Here is a 16,252-nt window from a genome sequence, read left to right as displayed (position 1 = left end):
AACGTAGATATGAAGTGAGTATACAATAGCGAGCGATACGATGTGGCGCACCATTGCTGTTCATTCTGCCGCTGACCGTAAATTAATTCGTGCCCGCTGGTGCCTGCCAAAACTATACGATCTGCAATGGGTTAACTTCAGTGTCTTATTATCACAGCATTCTTGTATCATATTTATGTTATCACAATATAACTAAAAATCATTAATTACTAAAAATCATTAATTACTAAAAATCATTAATTACTAAAAATCATTAATTACTAAAAATTTTTAATAAATCGCAATTTTATTTTATTACTGTTCATGTAATACTCAGTTCTTTTTGTGAATTATTTTTTTAAATTTATATTCATTTTTTAATTTCATCCATTGTAAAAATGTTCTGACAATTTTACCTATATACTCAAATCGTTAACTTTTCTGTACTTTTAAACTTATACATCTACTCCACTCACTGAATAAAGCAAAAAATCAAACCTACAAAGAAGGGTATGGTGGTTACGTTAAGTTAGGTTAGATTAGGTTGGGTTGGGTTAGGTTAGGTTGGTGTTATTAAGCCTACTTGAATTCAATGTGAAGAGTTTTCATTACTGATTGAATTGTCTCACCCATTACCACACTGTCTTACAATTGCTCATATATCAAGACTATGCACCTCATTAATGTGATAAATTTACAAAAGTATGCTGTACCTGTTAATAGGAACCTTTAATGCAGCTGCTATAATATCATGAAGCACTCCTGGACACTGTGTGGAAGCATGCACATTCAATCCATCCTCTGTTGGCTCACTGTAACATGTCTGAGTCTCCATGGTAAAGTGGTACTGGGTAGGGAACCAGTGGGATCCCTGGATCTCATGCTTTACATCCGCTGTTCAAACAAAAAATTTCCTTAACCAGGAGTATAAACTGTTGATACAATGCAGGCAGGCACCTATAGGTACTACTTAGTCCTTAATTATTCAACACACAAATAGTTTTAAACACAAGTGGGCCACATTAACAGTTTCTCAAAAACACAAAAATATACTTTTTACAAAACCCTATCAGCAACAAATAACTAACTGTTTAGCTCTCAGTAACTAAAATTAATTTTGTTACACAAGTTTCCTTTTCACACCCCAACTTTAATAGATGGACCTATTTACACTAAACTACATATAGAAAGTATTTCCATCAAATAATTTTCATTACAGTTGAAAATGTATTATTTTCCAAATTAAAGCGTTCAACTTCTATTTCATTATTCTACCAACGGCACGGCACATTCTTGTAGCAAAATATATATTTCTATATATTTTATTTTAGTATGAAAATAGTATTTTAAATTTTTGTATATTAAGCTTTTTATTTGCAAAATCATAGAGAAGCATATTATGGCAATAATTTAGCTCACAGGGTGTGTACTTTGTAATAAAACTAAAATTGATCCCTCAGATATTATCATTAATTATTATCCTACTCCATATGAAAGTTATTTATGAAATTAAACAGTAAGCTTAAAACTAAACAAACAAATTTTACCCTCTACTACCGTTTTATGAGGATATAAAATTAATCTTATCGTAAATCTCATACAAATAGATTACAAGAATAAAATTCTAGGCACCGACAGAAGATTCACGATAAAATTATTCTTCCTAAACATAAAAAATTCTCACTACAGACTAATTAATTTATTAACTTCACCACACATTGGAAATTTTAAGACACTAATGTATTATACATTCACTCTTTCTACATTATAATTAACATACGATTGCTAATAATATTGTAGTGTGTTTATAACTATTATTCAATTATTCTATTTATTCAAAGTAAATGATTTTTATACTTTAAATATTAATATGAACAAATATTATTGAAATAGGAATGGACTTTAAACAGGTAAATATTGTTGACTTGTGAGCATTGAAACAGTATCAATTATTATATCAGTATGTTATACAATATTTTAAACATGTCAGTGCAATATTTACGTTTAACTGTGCTTGCTTCTTTCTTGACGGCCAGCCACAACCTTGAATGATCCTTAGAGTTCACAATCTTCTTCACATTGATTTGAGGGCTCTGAACTCCCTGATAAGTGACCTTCACCAACTGAGCTGCACGGTGCGCAAGTGCGTTTGTGTCTGCAAATATTGCACCCAAGGGCGTGCCAGCACATGGCACTTTCTTGTCAGCAAAAATCTAAAAAGACAAATTCAGAGTTCACTTTAGACTTTATTATACTTATAATTTTTACACAAATAAACAACCACATTTATTACCCTGTGTTGGTTCTTCAGTTTCAGTTCAGGAGTGTACAACTAGTATACCTACGTTATAATGATCCAGATCACAATACTGCTATAGCACATTATCTGTGTCTCTGCCTCTAATGATATTTCACCAACTGAGTTGCTAAAAGGTTTTTATCCTTGAGTTTTTAGAGTCTGGAAAATAATCACGAATATGCTCACCACTTCAGGCTCAGCATCGTTTTGAAAGGAGTTAGTGCCTGGAATATCCTTGGCTGTGAGAAGTGCATGTACCCCTGGTAGGCTCTAAAACAAGTACACACATATAAAGGTTGGATAACATTTTTATATTAACCAGTGGTTAGTAAAATATGGATAAAACAGCATAAAAGTTCTAATATTAAACATCTAAGACCCAAAGAAAAAAAATCTACTGATTTTTCTAAATAGGGAAGCATTATTTGAAAAGGAAAAAATTTAATTAATTGAATTTTTCCATTTTATTCAATAATATTCTTTTTGAAAAATCGATTCTAAGAAATTTGTTATATTGCTATAATGTTTCAAAAATTAACTTTAACCCTGGATCTGGCAGTTGAAATTCCTGTAAAGTCAAGCACTATTTTGCTAGTTGTGCACATCATCATTCAAACCTACGTATAATGTTAATTTTTGAACTAAAGTATATACATTTTCTTTTTCAGTACATTGCAAGGAACATTCATATGCAGTAGGGTTTATGTTTGTGTTTCAATTTAGGATTTGTTTAGTGTTACAAGTGAAAACAAAGAAAAGTAAACAAAACGGATTTCAAAGTACAGCCTTATAAAAATTACATAATTATATGATTTTTTTGTTTATTTTTCCAAAATAAACAAAATGTCCTCTAATAGGTTTTGAATGCAAAGCATAAAAGACATTCCACTATCCTCCAAACTATTTGGTTTTTCTTTAATTAAATTAGTATACTTTTAGGCTTGTATAAAAACCCACAAATTCACATTCAAATACGTTTAGACATTTTCAATATCGTTATTATAAATTTTTCGCTATTAATATACCACTTGATGACAATTTTCACAATGTTACAAAAAGTTTGATGTCACTTAATACAATCACAACTTTATAATAAAATAAAATATAACAAAATAATAGTGACTAGTCAAAACTGGTCATTTGACATTACACAAATACCGCTAACCATGTTCGCAATGGACATCTTTCTTTGCATCAGAGAGTAATAAACAGATGTTTGAAGCAGATGCTCTTGTTGAGGAATATATTCTGAACACATTAATGTAGCTAACCTTTTTCCCCAACAATATTTTTCATTCTTTGTTTGAAGGTTATTGTTGACGATGGAAGGATTGTGAAGGAAATAGGGTTTTTCCGGACACAATATTTTTCATGTCAAAAGTAGAAGACAAAATTCAGTTATTTTGCACTCTGTCAAAGTGGGTGAGCAGAACATCAAACCAACTTTTTTATATTTGCAACTTTATAATATCGGTGTGCACTTATTACGCATTATTATTTAATAAACAATACATCAAATTATACTGCAAAACATCAATTAATTTGTCCTACTTAAATCTGATTTATGATAGCAAAAGTTATATTAAAAAGATGCAAAAATGACTTGTGACTAGTCATATAACTTTGGAGAACATTAAACATTTTAAGAAACTAGTCACTAGTCGTTTCACAGATCCAGGGTTAAAGTGAGTTATTAATGGTACAATAAATTTTGATAAACAACAGTATAGCCTAGTATATTTGATTTCTGTTTACTAAAATATTATTGTTTCATAGACATTTAATCTTGCATCTTACACCAAGTACTCACAACTAACAGATATAATTACAAAAGTATTGGTCTATTTTTACGTCTGTTTGGAGATATTTAAAGTGTTTCATACAACTTAATATTCTGCTAAATGTGAAATACAGGCTGTTATTCTTTTCCTAAATTTAAAGATGTGAAAGCGGTTGAAATTTATTGACAGATAAGAGAATCATATGAGACAACCAATCATATATGGTTTGAGTCATCTCTGAGGTATGGTATTGTACACTGGGGTGGAACTTATCCCACAATATTGATGCCCTTACAATTAATGCAGAGATTTGCTGTTAGGAATGTATGTAATATGACTAGATATGAAAGTGTATCACATATGTTTATGGGAAAATAGGCATCTTAAATTTACAGCAACTCTGTTTTTTCTGTATTAATGTTTACAGTGAAAAATAAAGAAATGTTTGAAAGTAAGGTTTTTCTCAGAAATACTCGAATATCCGTTACAAATACTCTGGCTATGCCATTCTATAAACGGGAAATTTCTAGAAAACAACTGGATTATAAATTGTTAGAAATATTTAATAAATATGCAAATGTTCTGAATGTTGTCCGGGGCAGTACCTTGCCAATTCTGAAGAGGACAATCAAAGCCATGGTTTGCAATGCACAATGATTATTCTGTTGTTATTTAACTACGCCCATTGCTTGTTTGGTTACTAATGTTTATTTATTTAAAGTTGAGGAGAAATGTAAAAATATTCATTATACCATTATTAAATTAAATTCTATGATTGTTGACATATTTAAGTTTATTTGTTATGTATTAATTGTTATTGTTATGTTAGTTTTATATATATATATATATATATATATATATATATATATATATATATGTGACCATAGCTTGTTTGTTTATTAATGCTTATTTATTTAAAGGTTGCAATAAAATGTTAAATATTTATTAGAATGAATAAAATTCAGTTCTATGACAGTTGAGTTATATATAAGTTTATTTGTTATGTATTAAATTGTTTTTGTTATGTCAGTTATATTGTTAATTTATTGTTATTCCTTCTTGTAAGTTATTATATATGTATATTTTGTTGTTATCAAATTATATTGCTTATCAAATACAGAGAGATGGTGGCACAACAAAGACTGCATATATAGCCATATAAAATACAGTGTATAACAATTAAATTATAATAACCCCACACGTGCGAGTGCACATGGGGAATGATAAAATGTTAAAAAAATGTTTGTTGAATATAGTTTTTTGAATTGAATTGAACAACACTATGGCCATACAAGTGCTATTTACGAGGCGTGTTTAGAAGGTAAGTACTAAATTTCATTCTACTGCCGCTGTAGCGCTGCAATCAGTGCTACGCGCATGTGCACTAATCGTCCTTATCCACTGGCTATCGACTCACACTATTTTAGTTGTTCTACGTTGTGGTTTCAGTTTTCTCTGAATGTTTAAAATGTTCAAGACAGTTAGTGATCCCGCCAATTGTGAGATTAATTTTGTAATCAGATTTTTGAATGCAAGGACTGTTAAACCAGCTGAAATTTATCGTCAACTTCGAGATGTTTACGGGGAAGACATGATGAGTAAAGGTATGGTGAGAAAGTGGGTTAGAATATTCAGTGGTGGTCAAACAAATGTGCATTGTGAGAATCAGAGCAGTCGGCCTACTCTCGTCACCAACAAACTGGTAAGGGCAGTTGATGGAAAAATCCAAGAGAACAGACTATAACAACGCTATCTGATGATTTGCAAAAAATTTTCACACATTCTTTTGTACGAAATTGTTACGGGCACTTAGGTTATTGCAAGCTGTGTTCCGAATGGGTTCAAAAAATGCTCACTGACGTGCACAAAACCAAGATACTCGGAAGTGCTTTGACTTTTCTTACACGGTACAGTGATGATAGTGAGGATTTTTTTAAACAGAATTGTGACAGGTGATGAAACTTGGGTCTGTTATGTCACACCGGAATCCAAACAGCAGTCAATGGAGTGGCAACACATGCAATCCCCGAAGAAACAAAAATTCAAGACGACAATGTCTGCACAAAAAAATCATGTGCACTGTCTTTTGGGATTGGAAAGGTGTTTTGCTGATTGATTTTCTCCCAAGTGGTGAAACCATTAATGTGGTAAGGTATTGCGAAACCTTAAGAAAACTAAGGCAGACAATTAAAAACTAACGGAGAGGAATGCTTAGTAATGGAATTGTGTTGCTTCATGACAATGCTCGGCTCCATACCGCTGGTGACACTCAAACATTGGTTCGCCAATTTTGTTGAGAGCAGTTTGATCACCCACCCTACAGCCCAAACTTGGCACCATCTGACTACCAACTTGTTCCTGCACATGAAGAGCAAGATAGGCGGCCAAGGCTTTGAAACCGACGATGAAGGGAAAACTGCAGTGGAGTTGTGCCTACATTCGTTGGCGAGAACCTTCTAGGAAGAGGGTATAGACAAACTGATCACCTGCTACGACAAGTGTTTGAACATCTGTGGAAACTATGTCAAAAAATAGTTTAAGGTTTGGACTTTCATGTAGAAATAAAATTGTTTTACTTTTTTTAACTGTACTTACTTTCTGAACACGCCTTGTATAAGATGTGAAACACATTCTAAAAAAACAACAGCTTTTAAATATTAGGATTTTTTAGCTTTACCGCTGTACTGAATGGAAATAAGCAACATGCAAGAGTATTCAGACAGGTAGGAATGTGGGAAGGGTAAATACAAACTGCAACACTATTTTAATTACTAGTACAGTATGTTTCAAAATGTCTCCCCACATGTAATATTGTTGATGGACTATGATAGTCCAAACAAATGTATTTTAATTTTTAAAGTAAGTAAACATCTATTTTGAGACTACCCGAGTGAAAAAGTGGTTTTTAAACAAGAGACCATCCATATGTGTGCATGTGTATGTGTTTGGGTATGAGTTTGTTAGGGCGGCAAACAAGAATTATTATGACCAAATACAGTAAAACACTGATTATCAATTATTGGAAACACATGTTATCGGAAACATTTTGAGAAATTACGAAAACAGTTCTAGTAGCCTAGAATTCAGAAGATACAGAAAGAACAAATAATTTGGGCAAGCGGCACCCTTAATATTATATTGAGAGCACTCAATATATATAATATTGTGGAGGCTGTCAACACTTCTACTACCTTGTCATCAGGCTAATGTTAGCAAAAAATAGCAATATAAACTATCCTTCTTAATACTATCCGAGCTGCACATCCAGTCATAACTGTACCATCAGTAGATGAGTCATTATCCTTCCATCCCTACCACCCTTCCACATCTCAACTTTGGTTTTTTGCACTTGCCAACCCTACTGGCAGCAGCAAAACCTGTTTCCCCATTATCACTCAGTGCTTGTCTTGCAAGTTCTGTCATTTACTCTTGCCTCTGATTATTTTGAAAACAAATAGTTTTTATTCAGTTGATTCCAAATGTTTTGTAAAATATTATTCTTGCTCTGTACAAATTAAAAAATAATACATAAATGTTATAATTCGAGTATATTTCCCGGAAGTAGTTTGTATTAACACAACCTAGTGTTATCGGAAATTTTTATTATCACAAAAATGTTCCTCCCATTTTATTTCTGGTAATCGAGACTTTACTGTAAGGATTAATTTATAAATATCTCCCAAAACCTTTTTAGAGAAATTTTGTAATTTTAAGATGTTCAAATTCAATAAACAATAGTTTTATCTACGAATGAGTAATAATGTTTTTGGTCTAAAAATCTATGTTTTAAAAAGTTTATAATAAATTTGATTATATTATAATGATTAATATATGTCATTTACGATTTAAAATAAAATAAACTATGTATGAATAAGAATTATTTAAAAAAAGAATTATTTTAATTCAGTATAAAAATTTGACTGAAAAGCATTAGGGCTCAAACGACCTCATAGCCTAGACTTTCAGAAACTTCCTGGTAGTGTGTAAAAAGCAAAATACATGGTTCAAAATGTCAGATAAGAATGTAGTGTATGTGCCAATGTTTCATATAGTCAAATGTCACCACCATATATGAAAAAAAAAGTAAATGATGTGGTGAACACATCAGGGACCGGCTTGGTAGAATGTTTGTGGTTACTTCAATAATCAAACCCAATGCAAATTTTAATGATGTAATTGAAAATATTGAAGAACTAACAGAATCCTACCAGAATGGGGATTATGTTATTGTCTTAGCAGGAACAAACAATTTCAACAATAGAACACCAGATTTAGATTTTCGGTTTGATTTAATAAAACAAGTAGCCCGTAAAAACCAATGTAGTTATACCTGGAATTCCACATAGATTTGATAAGTTGGGGTTCAACACCAATGATGCTATTAAAAGATCCAATATCAAACTGATCGAATACATAAGAGTCTCAAAACTTGATAACCTCAACTTTGTCATTGTTCCAAATACTAAATATACCTTGCATGATCATACCAAACATGGCCTGCACTTTAATGCAAGCGGTAAAATTAAACTCTCAAACCAAATTTGTCTTGGAATTAAGAATCATATATCCAAAAATATACGAGGTTACGTCATTCCACAAGCTACTGAGAGTGAACTAATTACACTTCCCCATGAGACATACGTGGATGCTGTCAAAGGGATCACTGATATACCTGGAGGAGAAGCAGAGTTCACCACCTCAACTACATCAGAAGTGCTGCAGTCACATGAGGAAAGAGACAGTCCAGTGCCAGTGTTTACCACAACTATAACAAAACTTGACAACAAAACTTGTACAGATGATTTTTTAGGGACACAGGTTCCACCCCCAGAGTTGCAACACAGAACTTAAACCTCTTCCAAAAAGTAAAACACAGACATAAAACTTTGTTAACAAATTCTACATTCAGCATAGTCCACCAAAATGCTCAAACTGCAAACAAATAAGTTAGATGAACTTTCTCTTCTATGTGAGGAACTTAAACAAGACATCTTTATAGTTTCGGAACACGGATTTACAAACGAAACAATAAATTTTTTCAAAATTATTAACTTTGATCTGGCCCAATCCTTTCAGCGTCAATTTTATAAGGGAGGTGGAGTAGCAATTTTAGTTCGAGATCGAATCAAGTCTGAGCCACTGAGGTTTAATGTAGGAATTGAATTAGATTTTGAGATGGCTGGAGTTGAGGTTTGCTTGAGTTCTCTCGGGAGAATTGCTGTAGTTGGTTTGTACAGATCACCAAATGGCCAATTTGGTGTTTTTTTCGAGAGACTTGAGCGGCTTCTAAACTATCTCCTCAATAATTTTAAATATTTTGTTATAATGGGGGATATCAATATTAATGTTTTAAATATGAATGATAAGCAAACTCAACAGCTTAGAGACTTGCTCAAATCTTTTAGTCTTAGCTGGTCTGTGAACTCGCCAACTCGTGTGACAGCGACATCGAGCACTGCCATTGATAATGTCATAACAAACGTACTCAATAGTTCTGTGTCAGTGCTGAACACTGCTATATCCGACCATTACGCACAGGAGGTGGTGATCCGTGGATGTTCAGTGAGCCAAGAATCCCACAACATTATTTTAAGGAGAAATTTCCATCCACATAATATAAATCTTTTAAATAAATGTCTGGCAGATGAAAATTGGATTTTTTTAGATTCTTTTACTTCTGCAGACACAATATTCGACTCTTTCAACAGTTGTTTCATGTTCCACTTAAATGTTTGCTGTCCCCTTAGGAAAATAAAAACAAAAGGTAAAGTTCAGAAGAATTCTTGGATAACACCTGGAATTCTGATTTCTAGAAATAAATTAAAATTCTATAATGAAATATTCAGGAACAATAATGATTATAGATTCAAATCCTTCTATAGAAATTACAAAAGAATTTATAAAAAAGTAATAACTGCTGCAAAATCATACGAAATAAACAATAAACTAAAACAGTCATCTAACTTTTCTAAGACAGCTTGGAACATTATAAAAAACTCAACAAATAAAGCATCTTCAAAATCCATTCAGCTTGATGCTGATGGGATAAAATTAACCGATCCAAATGCAATAGCTTTGGAATTTAATAAATTTTTCTCCTCAGTGGCTGGTTCTCTTGATGCTGACCGTGAATTGGAACTGGATACAGTCACCACACATACCCCTGCTTCATCTATGGTTCTGGCCCCTGTGTGTGAGGACGAAGTGGGACGTATTGTAAGAAGTTTTTCAGCTAAAACTTCCAATGACATAAATGGCATATCAATGTGGCTTATAAAACAATGTTATCAGCACATATTAAGCCCATTGACAAAAATCATAAATGTTTCTTTCGAAACTGGCACATTCCCATCCGCACTCCAATTGGCAAAAGTCGTACCTGTTTTCAAAAAAGGCGATCCAAAGTTAGCGGATAACTATCGACCAATTTCAATTTTACCTGTTTTTAGCAAAATTTTTGAAAAACTGTTCCTGGACCGACTTCTTAATTTTCTTGACAAACACAAAATTTTGTCTGATCTACAATTTGGTTTCAGACCAGGAAGATCAACTTTTGGAGCAATCACACAACTTGTAGACTTTATTGTGGAAGGCTTTGAGACACACCAAAGAACGCTCAGTGTCTTTCTTGATCTCTCAAAAGCGTTTGATACTGTTAATCATGGTATATTGCTACACAAGCTGGAAGGCTGTGGTGTACGAGGGACAGCACACCAGTGGCTCCACTCATACTTGAGCAGTAGAAGTCAATGTGTTCAGGTCCAGAATGCAGTATCAAGTACTATTAGAATATACCAAGGAGTCCCACAGGGATCAATCTTGGGTCCTGTCCTTTTCTTGATTTATGTGAATAATATCCATGCGTCAGCCTTATATGGGAAAATCATTCAATACGCAGATGACACGACTCTCTGTTTCCGGGCTGATTCTCTAACTACATTGGAGATTCAAACCTTCATTGATCTTAACTCCTGCATTCAAAATTTTCTGGTAAATAATCTCAAAACTAATCATGAAAAGACAAATTACATCAACTTCTGTTTACGTGGGTTGAATACTTATGAAACCCCAACAGTAATGATGGATAACATTGTTCTGGAAGAAACTGATTCTGCTAAATTTCTAGGAATACACCTAGATAAAGGGTTAACCTGGAAAGTTCACATTGAAAGTGTATGTGCTAAATTGGCAACTGGAATTTTTGTCCTTCGCAATTTATCAAAGTTTTGTACGTCTGATGTCTTAATGATGGCTTACTATGGATTAATATTTCCATACCTGTCGTACGGAATTTCTCTGTGGGGCAGTTGTGCCATATCAAACTTGGAAAGAGTATTCAGACTGCAGAAAAAAGCTGTTCGAATCATCGCAAAATTGAACAACAGAGAGTCATGTCGAAGTGCCTTCAGGGAGCTCAACTTGCTAACTCTACCCAGCTTGTATATTTTAGAGACTTCATTTTACTGTCGATTTCAGTGTATATTGACGCAGGGCAGTGATATACACAAATACGAGACAAGAGCTCGGGGCGCTTTCGAGCCCGACAGCATAGAACAGCAGCATTTGAACGCCTCCCTTCGCAAGCTGGGATCAAATTCATTAACAATCTCCCTGAAACACTAAATTTAGAAACAAATCCAAAAAAATTTAAAACCCAATTAAAACACTACCTGGTGTCTTGTGCTTTTTACTCAGTTGGCGAGTTTATGGAGCACACTTGGGATTGATATTCGCGGCAGTGTTGCAATCCTGGGGGTTGATCCCACGAATTATGAATTTTGTATGTGTATGAATGTGTGCCTGCGTGCAACTGTATGGAAAGTCGAGTGAATGGATTTAGTTTTTAAGATAAATACCGTAAAAAATTGGTATTATTGACTATTGCAATACAATGTAATGTATATTGTCAACGCAATAAAATATATTCTATTCTATTCTATACCATCAGATAGCAAATGTGGTGGAATGTTTTCATAATTTACAACTGATCAATCAGCCAGCAAATTTTCTACTATTCCCTAAGTGAATGCCAAATCTCACCAATGCTTCCGAAGCGTCTAGAGTGAACGAATCACATGGGCCCTTTGTCGCCACGATGAACGCTCCGTACACCTCATTTGGTTGGTTGGCAAAATCATTCACGTACTCTGCTTCTCCTGTACAGATTATCACATAATTTCAATTTCTCCTCCAGGCAAATTTTCAGAATTGATTCACAAAAGCATAACTATGACACTTATAATTCACATTCAAATGCAAGTCAAACTCTAATTTAAATACAAAAGGCATCAAATCAGTAGTCTCACTCTTTAACCAAGCATCCAATGAAATCAAGAGATGAGAAGGCATAAAAAATTAAATAGAATGAAAAGGTTTAAGTAAATTGGTCCTATGTTATAGAATGGTTTTGATCAATTCAATTAGGATGAACTAATAAGACTAATGTGTCAATCCCCTCAACCGTCTTTCCTCTGTTTTGTCTTTATATCTGTTCCTTATTCATAGCGAGTGTTGTAATAGTTGAATCTGCTCTTGGTAGTTGCCAACTAACCCAGTAATAATGGCGGACTACCTAAATAATTTCTTTATTGATGCGGCTAAAAAGATTATAGACATGAATGGACTACACAAAACTCACACACTTCCACCACCTGAAAATGTAAACTTAACACTATTACTACTCACACTAACCAACAGTTTATAAAATGTCCAAGATTATTAGGTCATTAAAAACAAAAACGTCAGCTGGGTATGATGAAATCTCATCTAAGATAGTTAAGTTATGTAAAGACAAACTAATACAACCCTTAGTTAATATTACTAATAAATCATTTCAATCTGGAATCTTCCCGTCTGCATTAAAGTTAGCTAAAGTTTACCCTAAATTTAAGCAAGGCTGCACAACACAAGCACTAAACTACAGACTACAGAGAAATTCTCTTATCTCAACCTTTTCTAAAGTGATCGAAAAAGTAGTGTTAACTAGACTTATTGAACATGTGGTGACCTATTCTTTAATAACACCTGACCAACATGGCTTCTTAGCTGGAAAATCAACAACAACAGCCTTGATTAGTCTTATGGAGTTCATAATAGACCAACTTGAAGAAGGCAATACATGTACGGCTATTTTACTAGACTACAGTAAGACTTTCGATTGCCTCTCTCATAAACAATTCCTTGAGAAACTGTCAACACTTGGCATACAAGGTACTTCAAAAACATGGTTCACCAGCTACCTGACAGGACAAAGCCAAGTGGTTGAAATAAATCACACAAGTAGAGGGAGTATAAAAAAAGATTAGATCAATCAGTACCTAAATTTGTCTCACGCGGTGTCCCACAGGGATCAGTACAGGCCCGTTTTAACCGAATAGGCATGTGCCTAGGACGCTAGGCCATTGGCATTTTTAGGAGGGCACAAAAAATGAAAAACAAGTTGCCGTGGTTGTATCTGCATACATCATCATCAAACGGACTTTTTCTAGGCTGTCTTGAGCTGATAAGTGTATTTGATCCATTTCTCACCCAACACATTAAACAAAGACAAAGGTAGTGTATCATACCTTTCATCTGACATTTGCAGTGAATTTATTAAGATTATGAGCAAAGAAGTACTGAAGCAACTCTTAAATGAAATCAAGAAAGCTCGCTATAACTCTTTAATCATAGACTCCACACCTGACGTGTCGCACACAGACCATTGGCTGTAGTACTTCGGTATGTTTCATTACCCAATGCTTGCACCAACGAACGCCTGATACAACTCTTACCAAGTGTATGCCACAAATCTGGAAGTTTGGAAGAAGCAACCCTCAGTTTACTTGAGAAACTTGAGCTAGATGTTGATAACTGTCGTGGACAAAGTTATGACAATGCATCAAACATGTCGGGCATATACTCAGGTCTTCAGGCAAGGATTAACAGCAAAAATGGTCTTGCTGACTATATACCATGTGCAGCTTCCTCACTAAACCTTGCTGGGTGTTTTGCTGCAGAGAAGGCGTGTCCAGATAACACACAATATTTTTTACATTCATACAAGGGCTGCATGCTTTTTTCTTGGCATCCACTTACAGGTTGAACATCCTAAAGTCATATTGAAAAGAGTGACGAGGAAAATCAAAGAGAAAGCTAATGGTAAAACCCCTGAGTGACACAAGATGGTCTGCTAGGGCAGACGCCCTTCGAGCTTTAAAAATAAGTTGACATTAATTTAAAGATGCTCTTAAAGAGCTAAATAAAGACGATACTCAGACACCAGAAACACAATGCGCAGCCTCTGGGTTTCTAAAAACACTTGGAAATTTCCAAACACGTTATTAACTGTGATCAGGGACGAAATTCTTGAGAGAGTTGAAAAAACAAGTAAGCCTCTTCAAAATCAAGATTTAGACCTATTTGGTGCTACAAAGGAACTTGAAACACTATCCTCGTTTTTAGTGAAAAGAGAGTTTTATTTGATGATTTCAAGTCCAAAGCATTGAAACTTGCAGAAAAAGGAGAATCTGTATACAACAAAGTAAGAAAAAGAAAGTTATTGCCTGATGAAAAGAAGGACAGAAGCATGGAAGGAATATCTCCTCGAGAAAGATTTCGCACTGGGGTGTTTATTGCCGTTGTGAACAACATAGCTTCACAGCTCAACAAAAGAAGAGAGGTCTATAAAAATCTAGACACAAGATTAAAGATCTTACAAAATTCAGAAGAGAAAAATTCCAAAGAGGTGGCTTGTGAAGCTAAACTGTTAGGAGAAGTATACAAGAACGATTATTGATGGGCAAGACTTTGCCCAGGAATGTAACCATTTCAAACAATACATGGTTTTGGAGAACCTTTTTAAGATCAGAGAAATGTACGCCTACATAAAACCAAACAGATTAGAGAGCACTCTCCCCAATTTGGAGGTCGCTCTCAGGATATTTCTAACCTTACCTGTGACGAACTGCAGAGGTGAACGTAGCTTTTCAGCTTTGAAAAGAGTGAAGTCAGAAATTAGATTGTCGATGGTTGATGAAAAGCTTAATGGGTTATTGTTGGTGTGCACCCAAAACGACATTACTTTAAAATTAGACTACAAAAACATTATTGACTACTTTCCAACACGGAAAACCAGAAAAAAGTTATTGTATGAATCTCTAGTCTGTCTAGTGGTAAGCCAACAAACAAAAAATAATCCAAAGAAAATGTGATTAAACGAATACTATAAATAATGTAAATACTTCAAATGTAAAGAAGGGAGGGTGGGTGGTCTGTGATGCCGTGAGGTATGTTACACGCATTCCCACCAGAGGCCGGTAGATACCTCATGGCTACCGGTTGCCAGTCCAAGACACAGCGAGTCCGTAGGTGGTGGATAATGGGAAGGCTCTCGAAAATAATCAGGATAATTTGTAAAGGAGAGTTAAGGGACATTAAGTCTAAAGTCACTCCCGAATCAAAACTGATATTTCAGACTAAATCTAAATTTATGGGGTATAGACGTTATGGTAGGGTTGGTGGTGGGGGGGGGAGGTGCGTAGTCAGCTGCCTAGGGCGCTGGCAGGGTATAAAACGGGCCTGGATCAGTATTGGGTCCAGTTTTATTCATCCTCTTCACAAATGACTTTCCTAACTATATACAAACTACAGTATAGGACTTATGTATGCTGATGACACAGTTTCATTACTAGGGGAAAAATTACCAAAAGATCTCGAATTAAACGCATTTATAGCACTCAACATGGCCATTCAATAATGCCAAATAAATGAATTGGATGTCAATGAAAGAAAAACAAAACAGTTAGTAAATCCTACCACAACAGGTCAAAAACACCACAAGACAACAGCAGCTCAGCAGAAAACTGACTACCTGGCTTCTTCACCGCCCTTACTACTCCATTGAGGAATTCCTGGACTGGAGGAGAAATGATGAATCAACACCTCTTCAACCAACCTGAATTAATACAAATTTATATTATTTGTATACCTATGCAATGACACCATTCTAATCTCAAAGATTATAAATAAAGCATATTGTCTATTGTACTAGGAAAATACAAAGAGGATACAGGGAGGCTGACTGAATTAGAAGAAGTCACTTCCACTAAATACTTAGGTATAACCAAAGACGATGACCTCTCATGGACTCCATACATTCGATTCTGTGTGCAAAAAAATTAAGCACAGCACTGTATGCAATACAGCGAGTGAA

The 16,252-nt window shown here is 34.4% G+C and overlaps 1 protein-coding gene across 2 annotated transcripts in view; it reads right to left on the bottom strand.

Moving 5' to 3' along the window:
* LOC124369924 (xanthine dehydrogenase-like) overlaps positions 1-16,252 on the bottom strand; it is a 292,507-nt gene that overhangs the window by 108,553 nt on the left and 167,702 nt on the right. For both annotated transcript variants that reach the window (XM_046828119.1, XM_046828118.1), the window contains exons 13-16: positions 12,100-12,215; positions 2,465-2,548; positions 1,982-2,192; positions 693-873 (exon numbers count right to left, since the gene is read on the bottom strand). In XM_046828119.1, the coding sequence (XP_046684075.1) occupies positions 693-873; positions 1,982-2,192; positions 2,465-2,548; positions 12,100-12,215 (592 nt within the window). The remainder of the gene's footprint in view (positions 1-692; positions 874-1,981; positions 2,193-2,464; positions 2,549-12,099; positions 12,216-16,252) is intronic.

Source organism: Homalodisca vitripennis, chromosome X (assembly GCF_021130785.1).
Source record: "Homalodisca vitripennis isolate AUS2020 chromosome X, UT_GWSS_2.1, whole genome shotgun sequence".
In the NCBI taxonomy this organism is placed as follows: domain Eukaryota; kingdom Metazoa; phylum Arthropoda; class Insecta; order Hemiptera; family Cicadellidae; genus Homalodisca; species Homalodisca vitripennis.
Note: the sequence above shows the minus strand (reverse complement) of the source record. Positions and strands in the feature narration are given on the sequence as shown.